Raw genomic sequence first — 13,747 nt, forward strand, 5'->3', positions numbered from 1 at the left:
AGTCCTAATTATAATCTTCATTAGACAGAGCATAAACACTTAATAATCACTCCAAAAATATTTGGGCAAAAAGAGGATTATTAGATAAATCTTTACTTTCATTAACTTATTTTTAAAATCCCTTCTGTGCCTCTGCCCAGTGTTACCAACAAATCCCTGTCCAGATACTCCATGACACAGCCACCTGGAATTCTCATCCTGCATCCCAGTGCTACATTTTGCTCAGATTTTGGCAGTTCAAAGGAAAAATGTGAATTATTTGCATTAAGCACCATTTCCATAATCCCTGAAGGCAGAGAACACAGAGTCTGGAGTTTGGCAGGATAGGTTTGAGTTGGAAGAAACCATCAATGTTTGATGGCCCAGCTGTGAGCACAGGGTGGAGGAGAGGTGACACCAGTGACAATGTGCCAACACACAGTGTCTCTCTGTCATGGTTGGCCAAGTCCAGGAGGTGCCACACTCCCAATGAGGCGTGGGGAGGTCACCGTGGAGTCACTTTGTGCCAGCATCTATGGGAGCACTTCATATCAACACATCAAACCACTGGAAAGGACTGATCTGAATTTTCCACAGCAACACTGTCAAGGGGTGTCCTCCTCATCTCAACACCAGTGAGACCTCAAACACCAAGCTTTTGGTTGCTGTCACCTTTATTTGGCAAATACAGCCTTTTTATTAATTATTTTGAGGACAGTGTTTTTTTGGTGATCAGCTTCAGGAATAAATCCGCAGAAGCCAGTGGGATTAATTTTAAGCAGGAATTACCCAAGGAGCAACCCTTGTTGGCTAAATCCAACTGCAGAGCCCATCAAGGACAGGCACTGCCTCAAGACCACACAACCTTCATCAGAGCAAGGATTTAGGTCCAGCAAAACCAAGTCTCCACAGCATAGTTTGTATGAATAGCACCATTTTTCCATTAAGTTTTTGCTATGAATTAGAGAGTTTTGCATAATAAATGTGTATTGATGACAGCAAAAAAAGTCAATCAGCCAATTTTCTTTCCTTAAAAGCTTGACAGTGTTCCTTTAATCCAAGTTCACAAACAAATCCAGTTCTAACACGCAGTTCTATTGGAGCATTTCAGTCCTCATTGATAAACTTAGTAATAAAAAGAATTAAAAATCAAATTATTGAAGAGTTCCACCCTTCAGCTTAAGTGCAGCTTGCCTGATCCTGGCATCTTTCATTTGAGGAGTGTTGGCAGCACCCTAAGAAGCATCACTCAGGCAGAAACACAAAGGTACCAAAGAAAATTCACAGTGACACCACTTTGCTGCTCTTCACCTTCAAGTTAAAGAGGACAATCACACAATCACCAAAAGCTGCACTAGGAGGGTATCAGGAGCACAATAAAAGAAGAGTCCCCAAAGCCAGCAAGAAAAAAATGCTGATTATCCTTCCAGAAGCATCTGCTTGGCATGGAGGAGACAACCAAAAGGATGATGTGGAAAGGAAGCAGAGCAAAATTTTGCAGAGCTGCTTAGACATAAGCCAGGGATTTTTCTGGAAAAACCCTGTTTGGTATTGCAAGCATAAAAGCAAGAGAGATCCAGCTGGGGTTCAGACAAAGAATGCAAAGAACCTTTAATTAAAAGAAGCAAGTTTTGGATATTTTCCTGCTCCTTCACTTCACCTACCTGATGGATGGGAAAAGGACCTCAGAAACCAAGAATGAGCAGCATGTCTTGAAAAAATATCTGTACAAATATTAAGTGTGTGCATGTGGATGACTGTGTGAGAGGCTTTTCTCACTCTACCATCATTTTGTCAGCAGCTCCACATCTGTGGGCAGGCAGCTGCTCAAATCAGGCTAATTAAAGCCATCAAGGTTTGATAAAAACCAAAATAAACATCAAACATGTGCTGCCTTTGGTTCTTTGCTTCTATCTATCAAGATGGGAGAATTTTAGCGATACTTTGATAACTCACAAATGTTTTCTGCCATAGAGGTAAAGCATCAATTTGGGGCTTTTCTGCATTATTTTGGAGAAGGGAAGGGAATTGCAGCACCTGGCAGTGCATGCATCATGTTACACCAGCCTGGCCCACTGTCCTGACAGGGGCTGAGCCTCCTGCCCATGTCTACCCCTTCCACAGCCACCTGCTCTGGTGACAGGATTTTGGAGGAGGACAATGGAACAGGGGATGGGTGTAAGGTCACACTAGCAAAAACACAATTAAACCCTGCTACTGATCTCACCTTGCTAAGTGTGACCTGGGCAAAGTCAGAATCCCAGAACAGTTTTGAGTTGGAAGGGACCTTAAAAATCATCCAGTCCCACCCCCTGCCAAGGGCAGGGACACCTTACATACAGGTTGCTCCAAGGCCTGTCCAACCTGGATGGTCATGCTTGGACATGGTGGGCAGCTCTCCAAAGAGAGCAAGGACAGTGATCCCAGCTCTGCCTCTGCTTGTAGGTTAAGTTTTTCCCACAGATAAGATGTATTTCAGTATGGAATTCAGATTTAGGTAATCACCTCCCAGTAGTGCTGCCTGTATAATGGAGACTTTCTCATGACTTTTTCCCAATTTGATGCACATAAAAATTTAGGGTAGAAATAATCTGAGGATTGTTGCTAAGTTCAAGATAAGTCTTATCCAGCTTTTTGAGGGGTTTGTTTTTTCTTTGACTCAAGCTCAGAGGGTACAAAGCCCAATGCCATCTGAATACAGGCTAAAGGACATGGACAGATACTCGAGTAGCACCATGAGAAGGTTTAGAAATTCAGCCATCACCATGTATTAGTAAATTTTGGTATGGAAAGAGAAGGTGATACAAGAATCTCAGAGTCTCAGAATTGTCTCAAGACTTCCTGGTCTCATCTAGTTACATATATATCTATAATCATATCTGTTTATTGATACAGATATATATAGAAAGAGAGACATAAGCAAGTTACTGCTACAAACTCTGGCCTGAAAAGCAGGAGCAAGGAGACGAGCACAGCAGTGTGCAGGACCAGCTGCCAGAGACACAGAAAGCGAAGCAGGGCTTGAAATCAGCTCTTACTTCCTGAGATTGAATGATTTTTTAAATATTCTGGATTATCTCATTTGAGTTTAGCCTGGGGTTTATGCAAGATGAAAATGCAAAGATGGATTTTGGAAGCCATCTCTTTGGAGTGGCCTTTCTCCCAAAGACAATCACCTCTGCCATCTCCCTCTTTGCTTACTCTGTCCAAAAATGCTGCCTTGATGTGCCAGACAGAGCCAGGCTCATGAGAATCAGCTCTTCTCTTACATCACATTCAGGAGGTGTCAGAGGAAGAACCTCAAGACCTGAAAGTTGATTTTTTGCCTGCTGCTCTTCCTGGGATTTGCTCCCAAAAAAATTATTCTTTCTGCTTGAACAGAAGTTGCCTCCCTATGCTCCTTGTCCCAGGCTCCCTCACTCTCCACCATGCAAACCTCACTGATTACAAAGTAATTCATGGTGCAGCTCTGCCTTTAATTTTAACCCAGCTGACATTTTCCCTGCTGAGGCTCTAATTCCATCACGGATTTCAAGCCCTCTTGTGCCCAGAAATGAACAGTAATAGCTTGTACCCGTCTTTCTGAAATTGCTTTACGCCGAGAAATGGTCTAAAAGCACAGCCAGGTCTTGCCTGCCACAGCATGATGATGCACCATCACTTTCCTTTAATTTAATGCCCCTGTGATCCGTGGTTCTGGATGACTGCAAAGCCATGAATTTTGCTAGACAAGAGACATGCTCTCCTGCAGCTGAAAGGGTGAACAGCTTGGAAAATCATAGGAAGATTAATTGCCTTTTTTTGTTTCCAGATGTAACTAAGAGTTCAAGAATTATTACAAAAATAATTTGCTTTTTTTGCTGGATAATTTGTACGTCTCTGTTTGAATGACTTGTGTTTTTCTATCCAGGCATCCTACAAAAATGAAAAATTAAAGCAGTAAAATAAAAATATTTCCTTATGATACATTAAAATCCAAATGTACCTTTAAATGTGACTTTTGCAAAAAATCTACTTGTTAATTCAACAAATTTTCGAATAGATTCAAAACTCCTAATAAGTCAGGCTAGTTAAAACAGGGTAATAACACATTAGACCCAAACTGCTGCTGAAAACCAGGCTCCAGGCCCAGGTGATGGGCACACATACCAGTTTTCTTCTCCACGTATCGCTTCCCAGCCTCCCTGAAGGCGACCATGGCCCTGAAGAAGGCCCTCAGCACGGCCCAGCGGAACACAGCCACGGGATCAACCCCGATCATGCCACAGATGAAGGCGTTCCTGCTGCTCCGCAGCAGCGCCACAATGTCCGGCCGCATGTGATCCGTGTTCTTCTCCCGGAAATCCTAGGGAAGGAGGAGGAGGAGGAGGAAAGAGGAAAATAAACAATACCCACATGATATTAAAGGTAGGATCTTCTAGGATATCTCTGGGCCAGCACAATTATTGAATTCTGTTTCTGTTTTCTCTCCTGCTCCCATACCAGATCTTTATGATCATCATCTCTGATGCTCGTCATGTGCATTTATTGCATCAGAAACACAATGAGAGATTTGCAGCTGCAAATCCCAAGGCTATTTCTCACAGTGGAATTCCTTCTGCTCATAACTGGCATGAATAGAAATGGGGTCAACTTTGGAATAATTCACGTGGGATTCCAGAAAGTACCTGTGGCAGTGAGACGTGGAGACCTAAGGACACATAACCTGTATTAAAAGTGGCTAATGATGAGGAAAACACTGGGTTTTCTACACAAACCAAGCCCAGAAATGCCACCCAATTTCAACTCATTGTTGGGGTGTAGCACTGAACTCTAAATTCTTCCCAAAATGTTCACGTGAAGGAGAATAGGAAGACCCTGTCCCTACTACCTTTTCATTTCCCCAAACACTTCTCTCCTGACCCTCCCCTATTCTTGGGCCAAGTCCTATCCGAAACATCTCTGTGGAGCCTCTGGGGCTTTCCTTCCCAATCCCAGATATAGATGAAAGCAACTGCTGGGGAGCAGCTGGGTGACAGACCTTGACTCCGTACTTCACTTTGCCCGCGTAGTGTTTGATGATGAAAGCTGGCTCCATCACTGCTGGGAATTCAATGTAGGAGTTCCCTTCGTGTTGACGCTTGAATTTGTCCAGAAGTGTCTGGTTTGTGGCTTGAGGAAAACTGAGTGGAGAGAATTGAAAGGAAGAAGCTGCAAACCTAACAGGAAAACTTTTCCACTTCTTTCATGTCCATGAAAGGGAAAACAGAGATCTTCTGAGCTTCCACTTCTGTGTCTGCTTCAGCAGAGCCTCTTGGTAAGAGAAAGCCAACCCTCCATCCTCAAACTTCATGGCAATCTGCAGCATGGGGATCTATTTCACAACTTTACCCAATTTAGGTTGTTTTATTCCAGTACAATATCACTGGGAGAGCATCATTGCTGGTCTCTTGTCAATGAGACAAGAAGTGGGGGAGTAACCCCCAAGGCAAATGGTGGGAGAAGACCTCGTGCCCCTGGCCACATGGATCTGAGGTGACCTCAGCAAAAACCACCAGGACTTTCCCTGCCTTTTACATGGAGGAAACTGGCACAAGCATCCAATGGGAGAACTGTTCTGCTCCAACATTTCCACACCAAGGGAGCCCTAGGAGCCACATGTTCCCCCAAGAACTTATCCTGAGACAGATGGATGCAATCAAGGATGCAAATCTGAGCTAAGTCCTTGATGCCCATGAAACCCTGTGGAAATACAGCCCCTATGGACAAGTGCCCTCACTTCACTCTGGTTCAATTTTTATCAGTAAATTGATAAATCCACCTTGTATCTCAATAACAGCACCTACACATCCTGCTTGAACTCATGCACTTGGATTCAGCACCTTCACATTGTCACACCCCAAGAGACAGGGAAAGAAATGAAGAGAGAAGCAAAGGAAACCTTTTCCTTTCAATGAAAGAAATTCTTGAAAGGAATTTTAATTATTATTTTTAAGGCTTTTTCTCAGCTGGCTGATTCTCCACTCTGTGTGTTGCCACCTCAAAAACAACACTTAGAAACACCAATCAGCCCAGCGAGCTATTAGCACCTTTCTGGGAAGTTGGGTTTTTTTCAGAAAACAGAAGGATAAACACATTTTAGCTGAAAAACAAATCTCATGTCCAAAGCCAGCATTTTCCTACTCACTTGCTTTCCTCATCCAGCAGATGGAGCAGCCCCGTTGGCTTCTTGCTGATCAGGTTGATGCAGCTGGAGTTGTCTATGTAGTCAATGTTGTGCCAGCTAATTCCTTCTGCTCTATATTCCTCCTAAAAAAAAAAACAAAACCAACCCACAGATGACATAATGATGATTTGGTGCAAGCAAAAATAAAAGACAAAATCCAAAGAGTTTTGTGGAAACTGATACACCGTTTACCAAAACGGACATCTCTCCTGTAAATATTCCATCAATGCTTTCTGTGATTCCAAAAAAAAGAATAAAGAACCCCTGGAACAACCTGAAACAAAGTGAACCACAGAGCACTTCCCAATTTCAGATGCACCAGACATTTGTTTGGACATGGGGTGGTTGTGTGGGAGTCCCAGCCTGCCAAGGACATCCAGTGTGTGTGGACTCCCCCTTTCCTTTTCCTGGATGGCTTCTAAATCACAGCACAGCTGGGGCTGGAAGAGACCTCAAAGCTCTTCTTGTTCCACCCCCTGCCATGGGCAGCAACAACTTCCATTAGCTCAGCTTGCTCCATGCTCATCCAACCTCACCTTGAACACTTCCAGGGATGGGGCAGCCACAGCTTCTCTGGACAACCTGTGCCAAGGCCTCACCACTCTCACAGGTGTTGCCCTGATTTTTTAAGATTTTCTAAGCCTTCTGATGTTTACATTCTTGTAATGAACTTTCTCACACACTTTCTGTAAATAACTGATTGTTTTGCAATCTTTTATGGAGGAGGAGAAATTTGCTGGACTGTTGGTTTGTCCAGTGTCATTGGAGAGGTGGCACTTTCACCCTCCAATCCACTGTCACTTTTAAAAATCTATAAATGTTGGAGTCAGAAAATAAAGTTCCCCTTTTTACCTTGAGAACAGCAGCATGTGCACATCGTGTTGTTTCGTGTCCTATGGTGACACACAGAGATCAATTTCTCCCCAATATCCCACCCATCCCTGCCCTCTGGCAGTGGAAGCCATTCCCTGTGTCCTGTTCCTCCATCCCTTGTCCCCAATCCCTCTCCAGCTCTCCTGGAGCCCCTTCAGGCCCTGGCAGGGCTCTGAGGGTTCCCTGGATCCTTCTCTTGTCCAGGTGAGCAGCCCCAGCTCTCCCAGCCTGGCTCCAGAGCAGAGGGGCTCCAGCCCTTGGAACATGTCCATGGTCTCCTCTGGGCTCTCTCCAGGAGCTCCAGATCTTTCTGATGTTGGATGCCATGGCTGGAGGCAGCTCTGCAGGTGGGGTCTCACCTGCATGGGGCAGAAGGGCAGATTCTCCTGCCTCCCACACTTTGGGATCTGGGGGTTTTGGGGTTCCCAGTGCATGTGGCTGGGGCATGTGGAACATCCCACCCATCAAAGTGTCACACAGTTTGCATCAATTAATATTTAGTATTCAGTTGCTGGAAAGAAATTGTGGTACAACACATTAATTACACAGAAAAAGCAGCAAACCTCCCTTTCCTGCTTCCCTGGGCTCTGCTCTTCCATATGTCCCATTATTAATGGCCAGTGCTATATGAGCCAACAAAGAGACCTCCAGCTATACAAAGCCACAGCTCCAGCACCTGCAGAACCACCACCCTCTACAGTAAATGTGAGGATCTGCCCTGAAATTCAAGCTGAGGCCAAAAAAGCTTCTCATTTCCCACCAAAATAGTTCTAACCCTTGCTCTCCTATAAAGGTTATCTCCTCTGAGACACACTTGCAACTGGATTACTTCAAGAAGTCTTATGCAGAAATTGTTTTAGGGCATCAAATAAAAGTAGAGTTTAAAAATCATAATTTTAATCATATGCTTGAGGAGTTGTGTCTCACTGTCTAAACAGATACTGGACCATGCACCTTACTCCAAAGTGCTACTGATCCAGCTGCCTTTTACTTCTCTATCACAGGACATTTTGATGGCAGAATTGAAGATAAAAAGGAAACAAGTTTCAAAATCCTAATAGGATGCATCTTATAATAATAATAATAATAATAATAATAATAATAATAATAATAATAATAATAATAATAATAATAATAATAATAATAATAATAATAATAATAATAATAACAATATTCATTATTATTGCTGCCTCTGCCTTTATTTTTAATATGAGCAAACAACTTAAAAAAAGTATGTACGTCCTCATCCAAAATTAACATGAACTCCACAGATATTCTTAGAAATAAAGAGTCTGAAGAGCTTTGAGACATTTCACAAGGAAATTTTTGCTAAAACAAGCCCTAGAAGGTCTTGAATTCACTATTGGAGACATTGTACAATCTTACAACAACAGTACAGACAAATACAGATGTGTGCTGCCTTAGAAGGAGTTTTTAATATCCCTAAAGCCTTTGGGATTCAAAATATACAACATCCCATTGGGGAAACAACTCCTGAAAATAAGGAATGACTCTGTATCATGAATTTTGTCTTCTCCTTTTACTTTTTAATCTTTTACCTTCAATTCTTGCCGAGCAAGCAGGACACAGCAGAACCTCACAACAACATTCTCAAAGCCCTGCTGAATTACAGGCAATCAAAAAAAATCACAGATTTGATTAAAACTCGTGGCATTTTGCAAGGCAGGAAAAAGCTTCTCTGCAGCAATCACAGGCTGTGTATTTCAGAGCAGGCACGAGCTGCTCCTGAGGGATTTCCCTGAGAGTCACTGGGAGTCAGCACCATCCATCAGCTGCCTGCTTCCAACAGCTCCTAATGCACTGCAGGGTCCATTAGGCCCAGCTTTGCCAGCTCAAGACTGGTCAGGAGCATGCAGAGAGCAATAAAACCTTGGTGTGATGAGCCAAGAGCAGCATTATTTCAGTGGAGACAGGAGGGTGTTACCAGACTTGTATATTTATTATCCTGACTCTTTGTTGAAGTACTTGTTGGGGGCTTTACATTTTTTGCCCCCCAAAAACTCATAAATCATGTAGAGCTTTATGTCTGCACACATCTAAGCTGAGAAACCATTGCTCTGCTCTAGAAGGCTCTAGATATCCATAATTCCACATGGGACATTCAGCAGCTGCACAGTAAATGTGCTGTGAAACTCCTCTGGCCACACTAAAAATTTATACTGCTGCTGAGATCAGTGCAACAGCACTAATCAGCAATGCCAGATATGGAGGTTTTTTTTAAATAGTCAAGTAAATGACCAAAAAATAGCAGAGTTCAAGGTCTCTACTTCTCTGGGCTCATTTTCAGCTGTTCCACAGACCTGATGGTCATCAGGTCCCTCCTGGCACAGTTTCCTTCAGCTGCAGGATTTTGGCTAATTCTCCCTCCTTTGCTCCTTTTTTTCCCTCTGGGCTGGGTTAGAAACTCTCACTCCCAGGCTCTGGGGTTCTTTTCCCTCCCTCCCATCCCCAACACAACCTGTTCCTGCTCTGGCCAAATGAGAAGAGGGATTCAAGTCCTCCACAAACAACCTTTTCCACAATAATTCAGAGATTTACTCTCATTTCAAGACAGGCAGCAGCAACTATTCCAGAGCAACTGTTCCAAAGCTTAAATGGAAATAAGTTCTCCTTATTCCTTTTTTCCTAGCATTTTTCCAGTTCCTTGTTTGGTTGCCTTCAGGATCTAAGCTCAAGACATTCAACTATGGCTTTGGGATGGTCTGCTGTAATTTCTGGGGTATTTGCTGCTCTGCAGATTGTTCATACAAAGACAGAAGCTATAGAATAAAAGCACTGCTGTCTATTAAACTTAATTAAATTGCAGTTGTTAATATTCCATGTGATTCCTATATTTGTCTTCTAATGACCATCTTCCTGCAGAATTCAGGAGATATCCTGAAAAGCTACCTCCAAAATATTCCTCATTCTCTGAGAATGACCACAAAGCCATCCTCTGATGGATGCAGGGTCCTGGAGTACTGGAATATTAGGGAATTCCATTCAAACAACAGGATGCTTTCATTTCACAAGACAAAAACAACATGAAACAAATTTCATTCAAAGAGAAAGGCCTCAAGCTGGAGGTTAATTAAAAATCAGCTTAAATTTATACATTGATTTAAAACTAAGTTATGTTTAGAGGCACATTCAAATGTCCTATTCCTGGAAGATCATCTTTACGTTAGGAACCAAATTGTTGACATCACCACTATGCAAAGGTTTCTAGTGCAGTGAAGTCCACAGAGCCCCTTTTTTGGCATCCTTACTTGCAATAAAAATGTGAGATTTACTCCTCCCATCCCTGGACACCTGAAACCTGGTCTGCTGGAAAGTGGAGCAATGCAAGCTCACTGGAGAGAAGAGCACTGAGCTCCCAGACTTGGCAAAAGAAATGGAGCAAAGAACTGAAAAAAGACATTGGGGTTTTTTTTTAGAGTCCAGCAGCTCCATATTTTCATTTAATTATTGGGTGAGATGCTACAGATTGCTCTCTAGGTGACCTCTATGGACTCCATGAGGGGATTCCTGCTTCCCAAGTGGGAATTCAGAAACAGCTTTGCTGCCCTAAGCATGGAGAGAGACATTGGCACTATGTCAGCACGGGGTCACTGAAGGGATCTGAGTAAAACACAGTTTATGATGTTCAAATATATTAAAAAAATATATAAAATGGGCATGCAGAGTTTGAAATGCACATGGAATATAAGAGTAAATCTCTACTCCCTTGCAGTGTTAGCTGAGGCAAAGCAGCATGTAAAATCTGGGGTACCAAACAACCAGAATGGGGCAGAATATACAACATTTTAAAGCAGGAAAATTACTGGAACTCCAGGAAAGCGGGCACTGTTAAAGCTCTGTTAAAGGGTAGCTCTGCCTGCCTACACTGACCCAGAGCATGAACGCTGCCCATGGCACAGAATAATGAATTTAACATTAAAACATACTTTTCCTTATGCTGAGCATAAGGAAAACCTTCCCAACTGGGCTGCAAGGCCTGATGGCAACCCTCCTGCCAGGAACAGAAATATCCTGTAATTTTATAGTTGGAGTTGTTGAGAACCAAGTCCTGTTATCTCTACAGGAGCATTGGACCAGTTTTGTTATCAGGACTTTATTTCAGTGCTAAACCAAACCAAAACACTCTAATCCAGGGTGGAATTAAAGATTTCTTTATCCTGAGTGGGATAAAACACCCACAAGCCCAACAAAATCTTGGGAGATGCAGGAAAATGGCTTTACATATGATCATCAATTACTCTGTATCCAGCTACAATCATCAGTAAATAAACCCAAATGCTAAAAAAAGCACAGTTAGAGGAGAAAAAGTTACACACAATTTTTAAACTCCCACTTATGTAGACATGATATCTGAGATAAATATGATATCTAAATAAAATATCTAAATTCTCTTTGGAGTAACATGGTCCCTGGGTGCTGCTGCTCCCCAAAATCATGTGGCAAAGTTCAGAGATGGGGAGGGGGGGACAAGGGGCTTGAAAAGCTCCAGAGGAGAGGAAATGCAGCTTAAATGAAACAGGAGATGTGATAAAAATAAATTAAAACCATAATAAATTCCCCATCTGTCTAAAAGCACAAAACTCAGGGTTTAGGAAGTTCAAATCAAAAGGTAGTGAAAAGTCCCTCCTAAAGATAAAGGTTTTACCATGATATGTGAAATTTGTTGCCCTATCATGGGATATCAAAGATACAAATTTTCCCATGATTTAAAGAGGTCTGGAGGGCTTTGGGCATCCATCCACACATCCTGCAAGCCAAAAGCCCTGAAAATCCCTCAGTGTTTCAGTGCCCTGGAGGCAGATGTCTTATCCCACAGGGATATTGCCATTAGTCACAGTGAGAATTGAGAAACAGCCCCAAAAATAAGATTCACAACCCCCAAGAGCAGCAGAAACCTCCACCAACTCATTCACCTCCTCCCACCAGGCAGAGCTAGAGCAGATCCAGGAGTTTATCTACTCCAGCTTTTCCCTACTGAGGCATAGGAAAACCTTGTTTACACAATGAAAATTCCCAGATTAAAGTGAGAAATCAACTGAAAAATCCCTTTTCCCAGCGTAACTCCATGTGGGAACATTTCCCATCGAGCTCCTGTCATAAAAACTCGTGTAAATCCAGAGCCATACGATCAAGAGGCAGCTACTTTTGGATGTCTAAATGTATATATTTGGCATCAAAATTCCCGACTAAACAGAAGGGTGTGAAATTCCTCTCTTCTTGCCTTGAACACCATCTGCTTCAGCTTCAGTTTCTTTGCAAACTGAAGCTTGAGAAACGAGGAATTGACGCCCCTTCCACATCTCTCTCCATTCCTAGCTCAAATCCCCTGTTGAAAATAATCCCAAAATATTTTTGTATCGTATGTTAAAAAGGGTTGTTGTTAAATAAAAATTAAAGGAGCTAAACTTCAAAAAGGTTCTTTTCTGGCTATGTATGGACACATGTTCATCCTAAAATCCATCCTGGGGAGCTTGGGAAAATTAGTCCACAGCTGGAAATGGCAACAAGGTGTGGGAGAAACTCTGCCCTAAGGATTCCTCCATCCAGGAATGAGCCCATCCCATGAAGGATTAATTGTTGATTCAGCAAATGGGCACTGTGAGCCAGGCCCAGCAGAATCATCCCAGCATAAACTGATGATTCAAATGAGTTTGATATCATAAATCCATGGGATGTGGAAAGGTCCTAAATGATTGAGAACAATATCTGGTCCTCAGTCTGCTTGTGCTGCAGACGGGGTGGATGCCTCGAGTTCCCGACATCCCTCCAGGAAAAGATGCTGAGGCTGATGGTTTCATTTAGGAATGAGGATTTTTATGTTTGTTCTCCATTTCAGTAGAAAAGGAATTTATAGACACAGACATAAATATAAATATATAACACATATGGTTTTTAACCATGGGCTCACAGACACAACAACTATAAATACTTAACCACATTCTCTATGGGTACATGAGCTATAAACAGGCTTTTAAGGCCCCCTCTGTCCATGACAACATGAGGCAGTGCAGGGGAGCTGAGGAGCCTTCCCTTGAAGCCGAAGTTCTCTCTCCTTCCAGGTGACTATTTCAGCAGCTCCTCATCAAATGCCACGTGAATTTGATTTTATTCTGATGTTTCATCCACTCATAATCTGTACAAAGGCATATTTGAATTTATTGGAATTCGGACTCTCCATCATGGAAGTGTTTTAAGCCAGCAGGTTCAGCCCTGAAAATCATGTGCCAGCTCCAAACCATCCATCTCTGAGCTCAAATCAGCTCCCTGAACTTCAGTGGCAACAGAGTTTCAATCATAAATTATATTTTGCTCTCAAAATGGGCAGAATTGGGTTTGCATGGTTCAGCTGGCAGCACACACATTGCCATGATCCCATGGGCTCCCTCTGCAGAAACATCTTCCCAAGCTGCCCTTACACAGCCAGGAGAAGCACGAGCTTAACATTGCTGTGTGATCTGCTGGGGGACCAATTCCTTTCATTTCTTGTGATCAAAATAAAAGAGGAAAAGAAATATCTCTATCTGCATCTGTCAGCACCTTGTAAGATGGATCAGAGTTAGGAAATCAGAGAAGGAACCTCCACAGTGGTCATGTGAGGACCAGACTGGTCCTTGAGGCTGAACATCTCCCTTCCAGTTCCACTCCATGCTTGTGTCAATTAACACACTC

At 42.7% G+C, this 13,747-nt stretch overlaps 1 protein-coding gene across 1 annotated transcript in view; it reads right to left on the reverse strand.

Moving 5' to 3' along the window:
* The window catches only part of MYO9A (myosin IXA), a 175,142-nt gene that overhangs the window by 42,626 nt on the left and 118,769 nt on the right, over positions 1-13,747 (reverse strand). Inside the window, exons 12-14 of the mRNA XM_066559101.1 lie at positions 6,146-6,267; positions 5,000-5,141; positions 4,129-4,324 (exon numbers count right to left, since the gene is read on the reverse strand). Of these exons, the coding sequence (XP_066415198.1) occupies positions 4,129-4,324; positions 5,000-5,141; positions 6,146-6,267 (460 nt within the window). The remainder of the gene's footprint in view (positions 1-4,128; positions 4,325-4,999; positions 5,142-6,145; positions 6,268-13,747) is intronic.

The sequence above is a fragment of the Molothrus aeneus genome, chromosome 13 (genome assembly GCF_037042795.1).
Source record: "Molothrus aeneus isolate 106 chromosome 13, BPBGC_Maene_1.0, whole genome shotgun sequence".
NCBI classification, from domain to species: domain Eukaryota; kingdom Metazoa; phylum Chordata; class Aves; order Passeriformes; family Icteridae; genus Molothrus; species Molothrus aeneus.